Genomic DNA, 19,427 nt, shown 5'->3' with positions numbered 1-19,427 from the left:
CAGAGGATGGGAAAGACCTCTGCCTGAGACATTGGGCAGCCACTGCCAGTCAGAGCAGGCAGTCTAAGGCTAGATAGTGTAATGGTCCAGCCTGGAATATGGCAGCTTCCTTTGTTCTGTGCTGAAACCTCGGCTTCTTCTCGTGGGGTTAGATCAGTGTTCTTGCAATCCAGCCTTCTTGCCGTGTGAACAAATTGCATGTGTTGGTAGTCTTCCACTCTATTTCTACGTGGGATTTCTTCCTCCCATTATTATTCTAGTATTCACTGTTTTCCATTTCTGTCTCTCTTTCTCACTGTTGTAGCAAAACGAAGCCAAATTGGATGAAATTTTGAAAGAGCTCAAATCTCTAAAAGGCACCATCGCCCACCAAGACGAGCGCATTTCCAAGTTAGAACAGCAGATGGCAAAGATTGCAGTCTGAGAGCCCAGCGGCTGGGGGACCGGGGAAGGAAGGAAGCAGAACTCAAGCTGTGAGCCGACTGCAGGATGGGGGCTGGGGGGAGTCACTGCCATTGGGGAGGGCGTTCATTTTCCAAAGCTGCCCCAGCACGACCACCTTGGGCACTTCCCAGTCAAGACTTTCTCCTCCCAAATGCACAAGCGCCAGCTGAAGCCAATTTGAAGCCAAACCTTTTTAGTGATTTTTTTTTAAAATTTCCTGATGTTCTTGGTGACTGTGTGGCCATTTCAAAACTGCTGCTGTTGTGACCTGTTTCCTCTCATTGATCTGAAAGCCAACCATTCCACCTCTCCAGTGAGGAGCCAATCTGTCAGACTTCCTAGGATTCAGGACCAAAACTACGTCGTTTTTTTAAAAAAATCCTTTTAGAAATTCCATTTTTAAAAAAAACTTTAAAGTCATGATTTCCCCCCTTTTTATTATTTTGCAGTATTTTTGCATTTTTAATCTAAAGGAACATTGCTTTGTGTGTATATGTGCCATTCAGAGAACAAAGGAATTTTGTGTAAGCCTTTTAATCTTTGAACAGTTGAAGTGGTGGGTCCACTGCCATGTCTGAAAGATCCAACCTTGAAAATAATTTCAGCTCTCTGACCTCTTACAAATGCATCCCAAACTCCTGATATCCATTCTTCTCCCCTCCCCTCCATACCATCACAGGGACTGAATGCTTTTTCCAGGGCTGAGTATTGAAGTCTGTGTTGCCATTATTCAAACTTATATTGTGTTTCTGGTTTAATCTTAATAGTGTCAAAACCTGGCATGTCGTGGTGGTTGCTAATTTTGGGTCCATGTTTCCCTTCCAATATTTGTTCTATTTATCATCTATATATAAAGTTTTAAGAATGACAGACAACCAACCATTAAGTTGTGCAAGCAGTTGAGTTGCCCTCTGGGAATATTCTCTGCTCTTCCTTCCATCCTGTGTCTAGAACTTTCATAGATGGGTCCGGCCAGGGTTTCCTCGTTCTTGCCACTAAGGTCTTCTGAAATGAATTGTGTGTGTGCTTTTAAGTACAGTATCTATCCTGTCCCTTGAGGATTTTCAGTCCAAATTTGATTGTCCCAGGACACCCCCTTGATCTCGGTGGTGGAGGGCAACCACTCCTTGATTGTCACAGGGCCTTGGAGGCAGACAGGGAGTCAGTCTGAGCAGCTCAGTCAATGCCTGGGAAGAGCATTGGACTGGAGGAACCAGTCCAGGTAGGGATCCTTTTGGCTCCTGGGTCACCTGATTGATCTTTGTTAGGTTGGAAGCTGCACTTGCCACCTCCAGGCTGCCTTTAGCGAAGATGAAGCCCACAAGCTGCTCCAGTGAGCAAGTTCCAAGACATTCGCCCCACTAAGAATCTGCCATAATCTCTTGCAACATCAGCTGCAGCCAAGTTCCATCGCTAGTAAACAAGAGCTGCAGGATTATCCCCCACCCCTCAGAGGCGTTTCTGAGCATTGGCACATAAATAGCCCCTGGCTTACTTGCTCCAGGGTGGCCTCAGGCTGCTCACCAAGGGCATGAACCACAGCAGAAGAGGCCACGTCTCTCTCCGTATGAGTTCCTTAGCTGTTTTTGGTTGTGAGAATCCGAAGTGGGTCTTTCTGGCTTGGATGGATGAGGTCTTCTGCCCTTTCTTCTCTCTCCTCCTGCCACCCCACAGGGAACGTGAGGCTTTTTCATACCAAACAGGCATGGTCACATACTAGGGGCAAAGCTGGGTGCTGCTGCCAAACACGCCCAGAGCCAGTCTGCATCCATGGCTGTGTCACCTTGATGCTTTGTGCTGCAGCACTTTAAAGCACCACTTCAAGAGGGGACTCTCTGCAGGAAAGTCTGCAGTTGGCTGTGCTGGATTTGCTTTGGCTAGTCAGGATTATTAACGCTGTCCCCTCGCCCCCATGGCTTCCGAGTTTTGCAGGTGTGCTGAGATCAGCTGGCACCTGGGAAAACCAGCATCTTGCAAAAGTGGTGTGGGCCAATGGATCCGTTTGGAAGCCTCTTTCTTTTAAAAGCTTTTGAGTACTGCATACTTTTCTTTTTCTTTATTTAAAACACACACCACTCTCTCTACCCACCTGGTCTAAAGAAACTGCCTTTAGGCATGGCGGTCCTGCACAGCTTCACCTGGGATCAAAATGTGTCTTGTCCGTCAGTAGTTGAAGATAGAATGTCTTAAGGTGGGACCCCCCCCCCCCAATTGCATGTTCAAACCTCTCAGAACAAGAATGTTGTGGTCTGGGGAAGATATTTCACGCCTGTGGTGGGAAATTATGTCACGGGGGACAGCGGAGTTAACTCTCGCTGCAAATGTGCTGTTGGGGCGATGGATGTGCGTTGTTGAACAGGATCAGGTGGTCGGATGTGTGTGAAAGAAGCACCAGGGCAATTGTGGCAAATACTGTGTCGGTGGGAGTCTGTAGTTGAGGTAGTTCTGAGGTAAGTGGATGTTTGGGGTGTTTTGCGCTCGGTGGCTGGTGAGGAGGTGTGAATTTTCAGAAGGAATAAGGGAACTCGCTCCCCGGCCCAAGGGTTATTACCTTGTCCGTCTGTAAATGTTGCTTCAGTCTTATGTCCCGGAGACCTTTTTGTTTTTAAATTGGTGAGGAGGAGAGATGAGCTTTTTCTTTCCAAACGCCAGGTGTCGTCCCCTCCCAGTTTCCTGCTTCCCTCTGCCCACAGCAGCGCTGGCTTTCCTGGGTGCGCTTTTCTCTCCTTTTATTTCTGAAGGGAGGGGCGTGAGAAGGGCCTCCTTGGATGTGTAGCTTGTCTTTATTTAAAGAATCTGGTGATGCCTAACCAGGCTCAGAAGGAGTCAGTGCCTGCAGCTTCTTGCGAGCTGTGACATCCCCCCCCCCACGAGACCCAGCAAAAGGTATTCAAGAGATGCGCTCTTATAGAGTGCCCAAAGTGTTCTGTCCAAATAATTGCTTCCAATTTCAGAGATTAAAAAAAACCATTGATTACAAAAACCCAAACCGTGTTGCGTTCTGTGGTTGTCTTTTATTTTCCTCCGAAAGAGCCCAAGCGTGGGCTTCACCCCACATGTCATGCTGGAAGTAGACCTTATGGCTCCTGCAGGGCTAACACAGAACACCAGAAGAGCCCCACTGGATCAGACCACATCCGTCATTCTGTTCGCCAGAAGCCTCTAGGAAGCTCACAAGCAGAACATGAGGGGAGCAGCCTTCTCTCACTCACAACCCACAGCAACTAGCATGAAGGGATAGACTTCCTCTGAACCTGGAGGTTCCATCTTTCTACCAGGCCTTAGATATTCTCCATGAATTTGTCTAGCCTAAGACAAGCTCCCTCATGCTGCCTCTTCCAGCAACATTGGACTAAGCCATTGTACTGTGTGCAGCCTTCACATTCCGGTCCCGAGCTTCTGTGGGGGTGTAGAAACTTGGAAATAAAAAGTCCACATTTTGTACTTGGAAGTTACCAGAGGTAAAGGGAGGTGGTTGCTTTCAGTTTGCAGTCGTGTGCGCTCCATAACCCTCAGCATTTGGCCCCAAATTCACAGAACCAGTCACTGGGCATTGGGAAAGGTGGTGCTTGGTTTAGAACTGGGTTGTGGAGCCTGAGACCCGCTGTGTGTGGACAGGCCACATCTCCCGCCATCTCTGCCTGTGGCTCACGTGGGGAGCCTGAGAGCATTTGGAAGGCCACGGGTGGCATAGCCCTGGTTGTCAAGGTCCGTAACTCAGGCAATCAATCTTGGAATTACAGAAGTGTGGCAATTGGGGTCTCAACTGGGCCAAACATCATTGAACCCATAAAAACCTGTTGCCTCTTCTCTAGAAAACAAGCACTACAGAGCAGAACACAGCATGATTTGGCTATTGATTTGTTTAAAGAACGTTCATCTCTATCTTCCAGCAGAAAAAGTTTCACACAGCAGCTTGTGAATCACACACAAAAGTCACATTCTGTCAACAGGCAAACTGCTGACCATTTCAGAGTAAGCCACCAGTGCGGCACTGCCCTGAGAGCAAGAGATATGGGGGCTGGCCCAGGAGTGAGATCCCTCCCACCCCCCACATCTGTTGCATCATCTATTTGCATAAATAAGACAGGAAGTGGCATCTGAAGAGCTTGTGAAATAAATTCCTGTAAGTCCTACAGAAGCTGCCTCCCTGAAAAACAGTGGCTGTGGAAATGCAAGAGTGGAGGGGGATGACACATCGTTACTGGGGAACAATGTCTTCCTCCTTGTCTATTAATCAGGCCTGGTGAGTTTACCAATCATAACATGTACTAGGGCTGGGTGATATCAGCTTTTCAATGTTGTGGTATATCACCAGCCAAACATCACGGTCTGGTGATACACCGCAATGTTGAAAAAACAAGCTGCATGGGCCTCAGCCTGCCATGCGCTGGGTGAAATTGCTGCACCTCTCACTTCAGGAGCTGATACGGTTTCGCCCCATGCCAAGCGAGCTGGGACAAGGCAGCTTGTTTATACAGCTCAGCTGGGGCGCGGGAGGGCTCCCCATTCCCTGCAGAGCCATCCCTGGTGCTCTCCCCGCTTGCGCAGGAGCCAGGGCCGGGGATCCCTTAGCTCAGTGGTGGCGAACCTTTTAGAGATCAAGTGCCAAGACCACAACACAAAACCCACTTATTTATTGCAAAGTGCCAACACAGCAAATTAACATGGAATTTACAGCAAAATCTTGACCCCGCAGGTTAGGGAACTGAGGGGACATTTTGTGGGGTGCTGTGAAATGGTGAGTTTTGATGAACAAACCTTGGAGGAGAAACCTTGTAAAGTTGACCTGAATAGTGAAATCGCCCAGGTGGGGCTTTAGCTTGGGAAGTAGGTGTGTGATGCGTCAGCTGGAGTAGTCTCAGGGGAGGGTCAGATGCCTCGTAAAGCCCAGAGTATCTAACAGGCCTTCGTCCTGGGGACCGCGGTGGGGGGTGGGGGTGGGAGTGGCTGCCCACTTTGCCAACCCCCAGCAATGGCCCTGCTGGGGCGGTTGTGAAAGTGCCCACAGAGAGGGCGCCGAGTGCTCACCCTGGCATGTGGTTTGCCACCACTGCCTTGGCTGCTTGGCTGAGTGGAGTGGCAACCACATACTCCTCAGCCGAGTGGCTTAAAGATGCAGAGGAAGGAACAAGGTGTATGGGCACCTTGCCAGTGCAACTTTTTCCGCCCTCTGCGAGTGGGATGGCGGTTTCACTGGGCAATATATCGTTTGTGAAACCGCCACTGCTCCTGAGTCCCTCTGGTAGCAGTGCCGCTGGAAGAAGTCTACCTAAGATAAAGTATACCCAAAGAGTACCTCCATTAGAATTGTCCATTAGTCATTATGTCCATTAATTTCAGCAGGTTTCTGTGAGACAGGCTAACGTTGGGCACCACTCGATGTGCTAAAAATTTAGGTATACCAAAGTAATATTGAAATATACTCATGAAGACAATGGAAGCAAGTAGCCAGTCAAAAGTAATAAATGAATAGCAAAGAACCTACCCACATGATACTGACATAAAAACCTTTCATGAACTCCGTATAAAAGATCGAAAGTTCAATATCCCCCCTTCTCTCTCCCCATCTCTCTTCTCCCATCTCGTCCATAACATTAGTGTCTCACATCAAATATAAGTGATCTGTAGAAAGGACTCTATGCATTGAAAGCAGAGACACTGTATGTACTTTTGCTACCCAAGAAAATCTTTAATAAAAACAATTTAAAACAACAACAAAAAGCAGACACAAGCAACAATCCACGTGTGGAAGTTGCTTTTATTAAGGTGGAAAGCTATGTCCTCCTGCACAGTGAGATCTGCGGGAGTCAATTAACATCAAGTTTGCAGCAGCAATCCTGCAACTTAACGGTTGCCTGTGAAACCCGGCCAAGAGATGCTCTCCCTGGTCCAGCAGAAGCCCTCTCTGCCCAGAGGTGGGGCTTCAGCCCCTGCGGTGCCCGATTAAATGCCTTTACCAAGCTGCCTCCCTTCAGGCATTTTAGTTTAGAGAAGAGGCAAGTAAGAGTTGATGTGGGAAAAGTTTATAAAATGCTGCCTGGCACAGAGGAAGCAGAGAGAGAAGAATTTTTCTCCCTCTCACGCACTAGAACTCTCTGGAGCATCCGATGGAGCTGAACGTTGAAAGATTTGGGACACATAAAATGAAGTCCTCCTTCACGCGGCACAAAGGGAAACTATGGAGCTCCCCCAGGAGGCAGAGATGACCACCAATGTCTTTAAAGAAAGGTTTGACGAATTCATGGTGGAGGAGAGGGCTATCGATGGCCACTAGCCAGGATGGCTTTACTCTGCCTCCGCAGTTGACGCAGCCAGGCTTCTGAATCCCAGTTGCTGAAGCAGCAGCAGCAGGAGACCTTTGTGCTGCTTGCGACTTTCCCACAGGGAATCGGGCATCAGGTTGGTCACTGTGAGAACAGGATGCTGGAGTGGATGGTCCACTGGCCTGATCCAGCAGGCGCTTACATTCTGGTATTCTCATAAGAGGACTGGGCCTTCCGCTTCAAGCCCTCATGTGGACATAACCCTGGTCTGCCACGAACCACTGCAGCACCCTGGCCAGTCGAGCAAAAGACGACGTATAGGGAGCTCCTTGGGTGAGACTTGTTGCACAAGTGTAGGGAGTTTCATGAGAGCATTTCATGCAACACTACAGAAAGCCCTCATGCTTGAAGACAGAGGGCTGTATCCAATGTTAAGCCTCCTCTGAACAGACCTGTTGAAACAAAAGGGCATAAATAACTTCTGTCTGTTCATTTGAGTGGGCCTACTCTGAAGAAAAGTTAGTTGGAAACACCCTCCAATATATATATATATAAATGTCACAGGCCAAGTGAGACTGACTAATGGTCTTCCACCAGAGTTTCCAACTTTTCCAGATTGCAGGAGATAAACTGTCTTTTTGGAGCAGATATATGTCAGCTGGATCAATTTCACCTGACTGCACATGACACCAGCCCCCGTGGGAAGACCTGCCTTGGGTTGCCACAAAGTAAACTCTGATTGGGCTGCCTCGTCCCTGTTGGGATACTGCTGGGACGATCTCGGTCTCCCGTGGAACAGCACCAGTCAGTCAGCGACACGAGCCTCAGATACCCGTTCCAAGACCCGTGCACGCTCTGTCATCAGAGTGTGTAAAACACCTCACAGTAGAAAAGGCGCAGAGAGAGATGTGCAAGCAAAACGTACAGCATTTTATTCAGCATAGCTCAGGAACATAAGAAAACATGTCTACTTGCCTCTGTGTCCAGCAAAGCAGCAGTAACACAAAAGCAACATACAAGGGATGTTCCCAGCAGACTGTGCTGGACGTAAACAGGCATGTGATACACAACAGTCATGCCTGACCCTTTTAAGGTGGAAGGGAACTGTATCCTAACAGTCCCTAGTAGATTTCCCTTTGAAGTTGGAAATGAGCGGAAGGGACATCACTTGGTGGTGGAACAATCACAGGCCAATTTTTATATTAAAACAAATAAGTAAATGTAAATGAGTCCTGAATTGTCCCCTTTCTCTCGAGGAGGCAAGCGCAGAAGGTCCTTAAAGAAAAGCCCAGCATCCGGAGGCCTGGTCTTCTTCAGGTCCCCATAGCCCCACCTCCCGCTGTTGCACACTGCCCCCCCCCCCCGCCAAAGAAGAGGAAGCGGCATCATGTGTGTTCTCCAAAACCACCACAACTCTTCCGATTTCACCTCTTTCTCGTACTGCCTCACAGAAGGTTTCCTGTTTTGCCCCGCAGCAGGTAAGACAAATGGTGCATGTCCTGTCTGTGCAACTGCCGTCTCCCCTGGCTCTGTGGACAAAGGAAGCTGCCTCCCTCTCTTCACTGGGCTGTTCTGCGTTCAGGGTATGTACATTTTGGGGTGGGGTGATGAAGTTGCATTTGGGGGTCAGAAGAAAGAGGGTGGCCCAAAGCTGAACTGCGGAGCAGCTCGTTTTGAGGAGATGTCCAAACCCAGAGGGACCAGTGAGTGCCTCACTCAGAGATTCAGCCTCAGGGCTGACAGTAACTCATATGGTCTACTCTTTGACTTTCCCCTGGACAATGCTTGCTCTTAAAGATTAACAAAACAGAACAAAATCCCACTGGCAGAGTTTGAGTGCATTTCAACAGTAGACTGACAGAAAGTAAAATTAAGCACTTGAAACACTTTATCTAGATGTGTATAATAGGGTGAAATGAAATAAAAGTAGCATAGAATAAAATAAAATGGGCAGCAACATCTTCAAACTTATCGACTTGTCATAAACTCCAAAGAGGAGAATTACAGAATGTCTCTGAGGTCAGTTGCTGGCGAGTTTTGCTTGCTGCAACAACTTGGCCACACTGAAGGTTATAGATGCATTTTGACTTGAAAGCAATGAAATGACATCAAAAGCATCTGATTCTCCTGACATATTTGATAAAATGGGTTCAATGAAGATTATGTATAGATTTCAGTAAAAAGAGCCGTACAAGAGGACACAAGTCGCCAGTTTGACCTCTCCCGTGTCATTGCGGGGGCACTTGAGTTCATGGTAGGGGATTTCTAAGTAAACCCAATTTAAATGCATGGAGCAGAATTTATTCACATTCATACTTGTCTGTCTGCTTCTTCCCCTCCTCCGCCATCCTTGTCGATTTAAGATTGCAGGGGGTCCCTGAGGGCAGGCAGGAAGGCTCCTCACGCATCTTCTTCATGCAGGAGGAGTACGATACGATAATCTTTATTGTCATTGTCCCATACAGAACAAAATTGAAAAAATCTACATCAGACATTCACTGTACATTGGACATAAGTAATTTATTTCCCAATCTGGCCTCCCTTAACCTTAAAAAACCATAAACAACCACCACCCAGCAACCATTTCGCTTTAGGGCTGGGCTCAGTTGCAAGAGAAAAATACGTAAGCATTTGTGGTTTGCTTGCTGCCCTTCCTGAAAGCGCTTTAGTGTGTATTAATTGACACAGGAAATGGGCAAGAGACCGCTCTGCTTCTAGGCATGCACAAACTTTCATTCCTGCTTTGGGCATCTCATCTAATTCAGGTGCTACAAAGCCTCATGGCATCTCAAAGCCTAACAGATTTGTAGTGGCAGCAACTCATGATGTGCTTGCATTTAAGCTTGTGTTGCAGAGTGGCTGCAGTGCATGCGCTGGCAAACTCGAGGCTGGATTGCTACAATGTGCTCTATGTGGTGCTGCCCTTGGGGCCGGTGCAGAAGGCCCAGCGGGTGCAGATTGCAGTGGCCAGACTGCAGGTGGGGGCACCTGGCCTGCAACGCGTGATGAACGCATGCTGAAGTGTTTGCACGGGTGACATGATGGAAACATCTTAATTGTCTGAAGCGAAATGATTAAGAGAATTGAAAAATGCCCCCCACTTATGCTGTTCTCTGCAAAGAGACTTGCCTGACCCTGAATCTACTGCTGGTTGGCACTGGGCACCAGGGGGCATTTCCTTTCCTTAATTTTAACCCTTCCAGTCCTTTAATAATGTTAGGATTGATGCTTGCTCTTCCCCTCAGCTCTTGTGAGTCGGCTGCCATGCATTGATATCAGATCTTTCCCACACACACCTCTACTTTCTCCCAGGATAGGGCAGAAGGGTGGGTTATTAAATGTTACAAACAAATTAAAAAATAGCCAAGACAGACAATGCTCTGCCTGAGCCTTTAGAAGAGGGGCGAAGACCCCTCAATAACAGCCCCCAATGGCACCCCTGTTGCCCCCAATACTTAACCAAGAGTCTCTTGTGGCAGCCATTTTGAGGTGTAAGGTGGAGGGAGGTGGGGGGTTTGAGACTTGTGGACAAATATTAATATGTGCATTTGGCTCCCTTTCTCCACCCACCCCAGGTAAAATGGCTCCCTTCTGGCTCTCCCTCTGGATGGTTCTCTGGAGTCTCATCACAGCTGGCAGTTTCAGGCTCCCAACCTTAAGACTCCTTATGCAAGATGGCGCTGCTGTTGAGGATGTGGAGTCATACAACCTCCCTGCCAATGCAGGCTCTCAGTTCGCTTCCCCAGGACAGGGGGTGTGGAAGAGAGCAGGAGATGATGGCCAGGAATCCCCTCAGTTACCTTGCGGAAAGAAGGATGGTAGCTGTAAGAACCCTCCTGCGGCCACTGCAGAACAAGCCAGGAAAAGTCTCACAGTCGCAGAGGCTGCAGCAGAGAGTCATACATCTCTTGGGGGAAATTACAGTGGTGCCACTGCTGAAGTGCCTACTAATGCCACAACAACTCTAGATACCTTTGGGAAAGTATCCACAGAAGTTGGCACCACCAAAGAAGTAATCCATTTAAGTACCACAAAGAGCTCTCGTGCTCCAGTGCCCCGTGTCCGCCGTCTTGCTCCCACAGTGGGCAAAACTGTATCACAATCTATGCCTACTGAGACAGAAAAGGTTGTTACTGCCCTCCAAGAAACAATGATGGTTTTAGGGGTCCCTCAGAAACTGTTGGTTGGAGGAACAAGCTCTCAGTCCATGGTGGTCAGTTCAGATGTTTCCACAGCGAAGTTGAGGCAAGCCGTTGGCACAACCAGACCTTCCTTCATAGCAAAGGGAAAGGTGAAATTTCCTCACTCGACTGAGAAGCCGAGCCCCACCACCGATTGGCCATTGTTGGATGATGTGACAAGTTCTCAGTCCATGGTGGGCAGTTCAGATGTTTCCACAGCGAAGTTGAGGCAAGCCGTTGGCACAACCAGGCCTTCCTTCATAGCAAAGGGAAAGGTGAAATTTCCTCACTCGACTGAGAAGCCAAGCCCCACCACCGATTGGCCATTGTTGGATGATGTGACAAGTTCTCAGTCCATGGTGGCCAGTTCAGATGTTTCCACAGCGAAGTTGAGGCAAGCCGTTGGCACAACCAGGCCTTCCTTCATAGCAAAGGGAAAGGTGAAATTTCCTCACTCGACTGAGAAGCCAAGCCCCACCACCGATTGGCCATTGTTGGATGATGTGAAAAGTTCTCAGTCCATGGTGGGCAGTTCAGATGTTTCTACAGCGAAGTTGAGGCAAGCCGTTGGCACAACCAGGCCTTCCTTCATAGCAAAGGTTACTATCTCAGCCACCATCACCACCACCAAGGAGAAGCCCCGCTCAGTGACACCTCTCAGTGGCACCACCATCTTGGTAGGGAAGTGTTTACTGTGGATCTTCATCCTGGCCCTCATTGCTGGCATTTTCATAGTGGCCACTGGTGTCCTCGCGACCATGCTCTGGCGCCAGAAACGGGCCTACAAAATGAATGATCGCAACCACACAGAGATGGTGTGCATCTCATCCCTGCTAGCTGCTGAAGAAGCAGAGGAGGCCGGAGGGAGGCACCCCAGGGTGAAAAGGGTAAAGATGCTTGGGGAGAATGGATCAGAGGCGGATATGGACAACTTGACTCTGAACAGCTTCTTGCCGGAGCATTAATATGGTTCTCTGGTTCTTTCTAGAAACTCCTCACGTTCACCAGAGTTGTGTTTTACAATGTGAAGCACTTTCATGCCAGATCTACTCCATCCAGAGCTATCTTTAAAATATATGTTCTGCTACACTCATGACACATCTCTGAGTGGTGAGCAGTTCAACAGGCGAAGCACTTAGCAAAGTCTAGTTTCCTTGGAAGGAGACCACTGTCCGGAATTTCCCTGACACATCAGGGATTCGTCCGTAGAAAGTAGCAGAATTTTTAAAAAATTGGTTGGCAACCCAACTGGGAAGTGGGGTTGGCAATAAAAAGAAGATGCTCATTTTCACCTTTTGTAACATGGCAGCCCTAATTTACAACGATGTGGTGGCACGGATTTTGCACTCACACAGAAAACCAAGACCCCTCACAGCAGATCTCCAGGCAGACTGCCAGTCGCCTAGCAGAGCCCAAAACGTGACTTTTTATTTCTCTGACTCAAAACTGCCAGCTACATTTAAACAGGCGAGGAAAGTTCTGTCCCCCTTCTCTAAGTTACATTTTTCTCTTCAGAAGATGATTCTATATCCAGAAACAACAGGGCCAGCCCCAGACATTATCTTGCCTGAGAGAAAGGAGCCGCTGCCAACCTCCTTATTCCCCAAACAGCAGTAAGGGGAGCAGAGAATTTAATCTTAGTCTCACCTGGGCAAGGAGGCCACATCCTCTGCCACACCTGAAAGGAGCTAGTTGGGGCAGGAGGGCAAGCTGTGGGGCACACTGTGTCCCCACCAACATCTCTCACTGCCTGAGGCTGCTGCTTCACCTGGCCCAAAGAAGCCATGAACGAATTATTGACTTCCCCTGGCAACCTATCACTTGCAGTTTACCTAAGAAAAGGATGTGCCAGGCAGGATAAGGCTTCTGACCCGCCACCTGTCTAAGTCCTGCACTTTGATGAGCAAGTACTATTTTCTTTTGTTTCAGGTTTGCTAGTCATAGGGCGGGGGGGGGGGTAAAGGATGCTGGGTTCCCACTGCAACGGCTGACCATTTGATTCAGTCACCCATCTGATCTAGGAAGATTTCTGCAGACATTTACCCCACCCCCAACTTTCATGTCCACATTTTTTAAACCATATTGCTACAAACACACAATTTGTTTTTTACTGAACCAAAAATGTTAGGATTATCAACAAGCACAAATAATGTGGGATTGCAGACAAGGAAATAAACAGTGCAAATACTGTTTGCACTTGGAAAAGATCTGAATCAGTTTCCAATCAGCGCATGTCCCGCAGGAGCAATCCTGTAAGTTTTCATTTAACAAAAGTGTGTCTTCTGCAAACCTCTCTGACTGCTGTATGGCATTCTTAGGGACAGTCTAATCCTGGGGCACCCAAGCTAAGCACCCATTACGCACAGCTGAAATCAGATGTTTATCCCCCTGGGGAGGGCTGCTCCCTCCATGTTATTCACCCATCGCAGGCTGAAATGTGAGTGAGCTCTATCTCTGCCGATAAACAGCGGCATGCCAAAGGATTGTGCTAAGAAGCACTATTTTGCAGAGAGGGGATCGAGCAGAGAGAATTTGCCAGCCATGCCAGACTATGGATTTTGCTCTCCCTCTTGCCCTTACTGGAGAGAAGGAGCCACGGCCCCCTTGGCTCCCCACAGATGGACTACTTTGATCTTGTGAAGTTTCAGCTGTAAATCTGGGAGTGAAACATACAGGAAGGCAAAGATAGTGTCACATTAATGAAATCTAGAGAAAGCTAAGTCAGTTTATTTCCTGTGGTGTTTTTGGTGTGTTTACAACCTAGTATTTCTTTGGACTTCTTGAATGAATTTTGAATGTGTTTGGGGTCTGGATGTGGGTCCTAAAGATAATGTGTATTTCAAATGATGAAATATATTGAAATACAGAAGTGGCTCTAAGTTCATGCATAAGGCATCTTGGTTTTTTGGCATTCTCAATACAGTATTGGGGGTTCCTTTCCTTTCTAAGTTCACATTTCCTGAGGCATGCTTTAGAAATGCCTGCAGATGAGAGATCCAAAATTAGAAAATATATCCTTTAATAAAATGCAGTCAGGATGCACTGTCTGTCTGGCCAAATATATTGTTACAAAACTCAGGTGCTTGCCTCTCTCTCTGCCAAGCGGTGTCAAGAATCCAGGGGTCCCAGGCACCGCCACAGGGTCTGTGTCCCTTTGGAAAATAGAAAAGGCGGTGACTATCTGGCTTTAAGAAATATGATTTTCTTAAATCATATGAAATATGATTAATAAGAAATATGATTACACCTTCAGTCTGCATGGAGAGAGTCCAGATCTTACGACATGGTCGTTGCAAGAGGCAGCAACGTAGGCAAACTGCAACTAGCACCCTCCAAAGATGGATCTCAGCTCTTCTCTCTCCTTCTTCTTCCAAGAAACCCCTTGCCCTCTGTCCCTACCCCAGGGCAGGAAGAAAGATGTTCTCTTGCACGGAATGGCCCTTAATGGTTCCCTTAATGGCCCTGGCTTGGGCAGGCTACCCAGGAATTCTGCTGCAATTTATATTTCTCCCTTCCCATCCCTAATTATCACAATCCTAGAATTCATTAATTTCTAGGGTTTGGCGTACCCCCCCCCAAAAAAAAACTATACCACATATATATACAATCTGGACCCTATTCTGGAGTTCATGGGTGTCAAAGACCGCAGTGTGCTAGAATGGGGTAGGCAACCTAAGGCCCGGGGGCCGGATCCAGCCCAATCCCCTTCTCAATCCAGCCCGCGGATGGTCCGGGAATCAGCGTGTTTTTACATGAGTAGAATGTGTGCTTTTATTTAAAATGCATCTCTGGGTTATTTGTGGGGCACAGGAATTCATTCATTTCCCCCCAAAAAATATAGTCCAGCCCACCACATGGTCTGAGGGACGGTGGACCGGCCCACGGCTGAAAAAGGTTGCTGACCTCTGTGCTAGAAACTAAAACCTGTTTAAAAAACCAAAAACGACCCCCCCCCTATCGCTTAGGAGTTAAAGATACAAATCTAGAGAATCCTAGTTTTTAGCTCCACCACAGTGGGATTTCACTCTACCTTAGCAGGGGACTTTTTAAGGGCCACAGGAACACAGAAGCCTTGATTAAATCCCAATTTTGGGGAGGGAATAAAAAAGAAGAAAAAGAAAAGAAAAAAAAGATTAATATATAGTTCCACACAGAAGAGACAAAACTAGTGGGGTATTCAGCTTAGAATTAGAAAAAGTAGACTTAGCTATCTGGTTGAACCCAGTTCAGGTTCTTCAGTTTTAAAAGTTTGGGTATTTTAGGTGGAAAGGAGTGGCATGAAAGCTTAAAGCCTAAGGGTAGGACTCAATGGAAAAAAGCAACTTTCAGTTCTGTTTAAAACCAGTGAAAGAGGACTTTAGTATTTAAAAACTAGAGTATACCTTACAATTTAAGATGGAAGGTAACGGAAAAAACCCAGATCAAGGGTGGTGTAGGCGTCATTTAACATTGTTAAGTGTGGTTTGTGCATTACAGTCAACAGGCTTCAGTCCAAGTTTCAGCTTTCAGTTCAGTATAAAGCCAGTCAAAAGCTAGTTTCCTTTTTAAAATAAAACCCCCACAGGGAGTTCATCCCTACTTAATCAGCTCTCTTGACTGATTCCCTAACAAATCTCCTGGGGGTCCCCCTGGATCCTCGAGGCTCAGGTGGCCTCAGTGGCCCGGAATATCTTCCTTTGGCTTCGGCTGGTGGCCCAGCTACGCCCCTATCTGGACAGGGATAGCCTAACTCCTGTTGTCTATGCTCTGGTGTCCTCAAGGTTAGATTACTGAAGTAGGGCTGCCTCTGAAGACGGCTCGGAAACTTCAGCTGGTGCAGAATTCAGTGGTCAGGTTGCTCACCAGAGGAAGACGGTTTGAGCACCTTACACCGATCCTGGTCCAACTGCACTGGCTACCAATTAGTTTCCGGGCCAATTCAAAGTGGTGGTTTTGACCTATAAAGCCTTAAACGGCTCAGGACCACAATACCTCAAGGACTGCCTGTTTCCATATGAGATCATAATCTGTGCTCACTCCCTGTGAGGTCAGGAGGGCAGCAACACGAGAGTGGGCCTTTTCTGTGGTGGCTCCCCATTTGGAACGCTTGCCCCAGAGGTGCTCACCTGGTGCCTTCATTATACATCTTTAGGCAGCCAGCAAAAACATTCCTCTTTAACCAGACCTTTGGGTGATTGACATCCGATGCACTTTTAAAGGTGGTGTGGAAGGGGGGATTATTGGGTTGTTTTGGTTTTTATGTGTTTTGTATTTTTATATTGTAATTTTACATTGTGAACCCTTAGGAGAAGGGGGGGGGGGCAATGAACCAACAAAAATAAGGTACCTGTTTACTTGATCCTGACACAAAAGCTTTATACTACTTTATACAAAGCTTTATATTTTATATATTACTGCAATGTTGTTTGCATTCGTCTGTGTGAGGAACAACCAAGTGACATCCCTGGGTGCAAACCTGGGCAGTGTGTTGGGGGGGGGCTGCCCAGACTACAATACGCCCCCCCCCCGGCCTCACCAAAGGAAAGCAGAGCCAGACGTTTGGCACCAGCTTGGCCACACGAGTTGCCAGTAGGAGGCAAACCAGGCACCCTCTGCCTTAGAGTCTCCACCCTGGATTTGTGGAGGGTTTCCTCCTGAGCCTTTCTTCTCCTGAAGATATCCTGCCAGGCGGTGAAGGTTTAAGAGTTTTCCTTCTGCTAGATGGGCTCCTTTCCCAGGCGGACAAGCCCCATCTGCCCCTCACTTCCCTCTATGGCATGGGCAGAAACCGCTTTCTCGACCATTGGACCCACTCTTGGTCTCCTCTGCTCAATCCGCCAGAGCCCGTCTTCACATGCAGGGAAGTCCCTAACTCCCTGAGGGTTTGAGACCCATCAGCTCCTCCTCCCTCTCCCACATATCGATTCTGGGCTCTTCCTGCCAAGATCAAAAGTCACGGGGTTGTTGGGGACAGCGGCAAAGTCCCAAGGCAATCAGTTGTGAGGCCTGTGGGGAGGGATGGCTCAGGGTGGCCAAACAAAGCAAAGCTAGTCTGGGGCCAAGTGAGACGACAGACATCTCTTCCAGGCCTGGGCTTTCTGTTCTTCCTTCTAGAGTGGAGACAGAGCAGAAGGGGAACCAGGAGCTGTGTAGCAGAAATGAAAGTGTGTTGGTGGCGTCAAAGTGGGAGCAAGGCTGTTTCTGCGTCACGGTGGGGTCAGGTCTCTCTCTCACCCCCTCTCTGATACTCCTCTGAAGAGTCATGGCTCCCCCAAATGATTCTGGGAGCTGTCCTTTGTACTGAGTCTAGGAGCCAACTCCTAGGGGCCAAGGTCCCTTCAGCCCTCCAATAAAACAATTGAGGGGGTCACCCCCAAAGTTGACGGGCATTGCCGTTCAAATGGTGTGGCCATGTCATGTGATCAATTATGCAGGGGGGCTTACAAGCCCCCTCCCCAATATTTTATTCAAGTGGGCACCCCTGGTTAGTTACACAGGAGAATGTGCCAATTCAGAGCGCCACTGTTGAAGGGATGGTGAGGGTTTGCAAATTCATGTATGGGTTTGTGTTTTTGTGGATGTGTATCAGTGCACTGATGTATGTGCATTTATTTTATGGGACTTTGATTTCTTTTACCAAAAGCCATGGCTATTGAAAGTGTCCTGAGCTGGCCCATTGGCACACATCGCCCGGGAGGGTCTGCCAGGCCATATTTTGCTGGGCTCCAGCTTCCAGTCCCCCCCCCCCGAAGGCTGGCTGCAGCTCCTGGGAGGGCACTAGGCTGGCGATGACTGATTTAAAGCAGACTCAATCATCTTTAATCATATGTCATTAAATGTAATAATTCTTTAGTTTTTTCAGTTTGTGTATTCAAACAATACATGTATTTGGGACATATTTCTGATGTTGCTGTGCTTGCTGAATATAAAACAAAGATTTGAAATGTTTTTTGGGGAAAGAGCCCTTCCAGATCAGAACATAGGTTTGGCCCCTGACTTCCTGTTGCAGCTAGCCAGGTACCTCTGCTAAACCCTCAAGCAGAACAGGAAAGCCACCAAGGCTTCTGTTGCTGCTGCTCTCCCACAAATGGTACTCACAGGTAGACTTCCTCTGGAGCTGGAGGTTTCACTCAGCAATGGTGATTATTAACAGTGTTGATAATCCTCTCTGAAAATGAAGGAGGGCTTAGTGTGCATCAATGGCTTTCAAAGCAGTCATTCAGTAAGATGCTAAAAACTCTCATTGGCTTCTTGGGATTGGCAGGTTTTATTCAAACAGATCCTTGCTGATAGGTGTGCGCACATTTTTATCATGGTTGCTTCCTTTTCTGTAGAAGAGGATCTTGGCTGCAACAGCCGAAGAGGGTCTTGCGTCTTTTCCTGGTAGTTTGCAAGAGAAGTGAGATGAGTCATAGCCAAGACTCCCTTGTATCTGATGTGACGTTGGAGAGGGGGAAAAGGTTTCTCAGAATGACACAGGAAAGCCTCAGAGGCTTGTGGCTAAGTAGCCACCACAGCCCTGATCCTGCATTTACCAAAGCCCCAACCCTTCAGCAATCAGCAATATCACCCCTGCCCCCTGGCAATGCTTGCATTAGGAGAGGGACTTTCAGAGTATGTTTTTTTAAAAGCAACGTCTTTCATCTCCAAGGTACACAGGGTTTGCATGCACACACCCAAGACCTCAGTGCTGAATACATTCTGCAATCTGAATGAATCATAACACCAGTGAATTTGCAATTCTCAGCTAGTACTTCACATTCTTTTTGGAGAGAGAGGTTTTAGGTTTGGAAGACAGATGCCTACTCTCCAGTAGCAGAGTTAAGCACAATGGCAATCGCGACCAAGCACATTAAAACTTAGATCTACATCTGCCCTCCTCCAATTTTAAACAAATGCTCCCCATGAAATGCTTAGGCTAGAATAAATCACAGACATGTAGCTCTGCAAATGTCTAAATTTTACTCACAGAGTGTCTGAAGTTCAGGAAACAAGTCTCCATGCTTGGCAATAAAACAATAAAAAACCCCAAGGAAATAACTTGGTTTCCTTGTAAAAAAGATCATGCTGTCTTTAAGTTAGCAAAGATGCAAGCTGTAAAACCTCATTCTAGAAGGTTCTGTTCACTTGCAGGGAGCCATGACTGCATGGCTCCTTCTTTCCTTGTTCCAGGAAGTAGGAAGAGAAAAAAAGAATGAGAGGGAATAGATTTTTCATCCATGATCTATGAAATCTCTTGCAGTCTCCAGATTATTAAGAATATGAACAGCAGTTTCACCTTTCTTTGTTTGAATCATTTGAAATCTGAAATATTGTCCAAGACAACTGATACTGCCATATCATTCTGTCCATTCCATTTCTCTTTTCCTGCTGTGGCTTCTCACCTCCTTCCTCTTATGTATGGGAAAATGTGTTTATTTGAAATAATCTTGCTTCTAATCTTCTCCACTGGACCCTGTCGTCCTCTGTAAGAATGGACAGTTTAAGGTTTGCCTCAGAAATGAAATTCTCACTAGCCAGCTCAAAAAATCCAAAGCTGGAAAAATTCTCAAAATTG

General features: G+C 47.4%; 2 protein-coding genes and 1 long non-coding RNA gene across 3 annotated transcripts in view; 2 read left to right on the top strand and 1 right to left on the bottom strand.

Annotated features, from left to right (window-relative positions):
- CORO1C (coronin 1C) overlaps window positions 1-3,433 on the top strand; it is an 84,257-nt gene extending 80,824 nt beyond the window's left edge. The window contains exon 11 of the mRNA XM_082196116.1: window positions 305-3,433. Coding sequence (XP_082052242.1) covers window positions 305-424 — 120 coding nt within the window. The 3' untranslated portion in view covers window positions 425-3,433. The remainder of the gene's footprint in view (window positions 1-304) is intronic.
- On the bottom strand, window positions 657-19,092 carry LOC309517102. Its single transcript, XR_014213153.1, has 2 exons — window positions 18,840-19,092; window positions 657-7,162 (listed from the first exon to the last, which is right to left on the bottom strand). It is a non-coding gene; the product is annotated as an uncharacterized lncRNA (long non-coding RNA).
- Window positions 7,312-13,775, top strand: SELPLG (selectin P ligand). Its single transcript, XM_082196097.1, has 2 exons — window positions 7,312-8,188; window positions 10,286-13,775. The coding sequence occupies exons 1-2, from the start codon at window positions 8,098-8,100 to the stop codon at window positions 11,854-11,856; spliced, it is 1,662 nt and encodes a 553-aa protein (XP_082052223.1). The 5' UTR covers window positions 7,312-8,097; the 3' UTR covers window positions 11,857-13,775.
- Window positions 19,093-19,427: the final 335 nt, after the last annotated feature.

This window comes from Podarcis vaucheri (genome assembly GCF_965113315.1).
Source record: "Podarcis vaucheri genome assembly, chromosome: 13".
In the NCBI taxonomy this organism is placed as follows: domain Eukaryota; kingdom Metazoa; phylum Chordata; class Lepidosauria; order Squamata; family Lacertidae; genus Podarcis; species Podarcis vaucheri.
The sequence above is the reverse complement of the archived record's forward strand: the minus strand, read 5'-3'. Positions and strand labels throughout refer to the sequence as shown.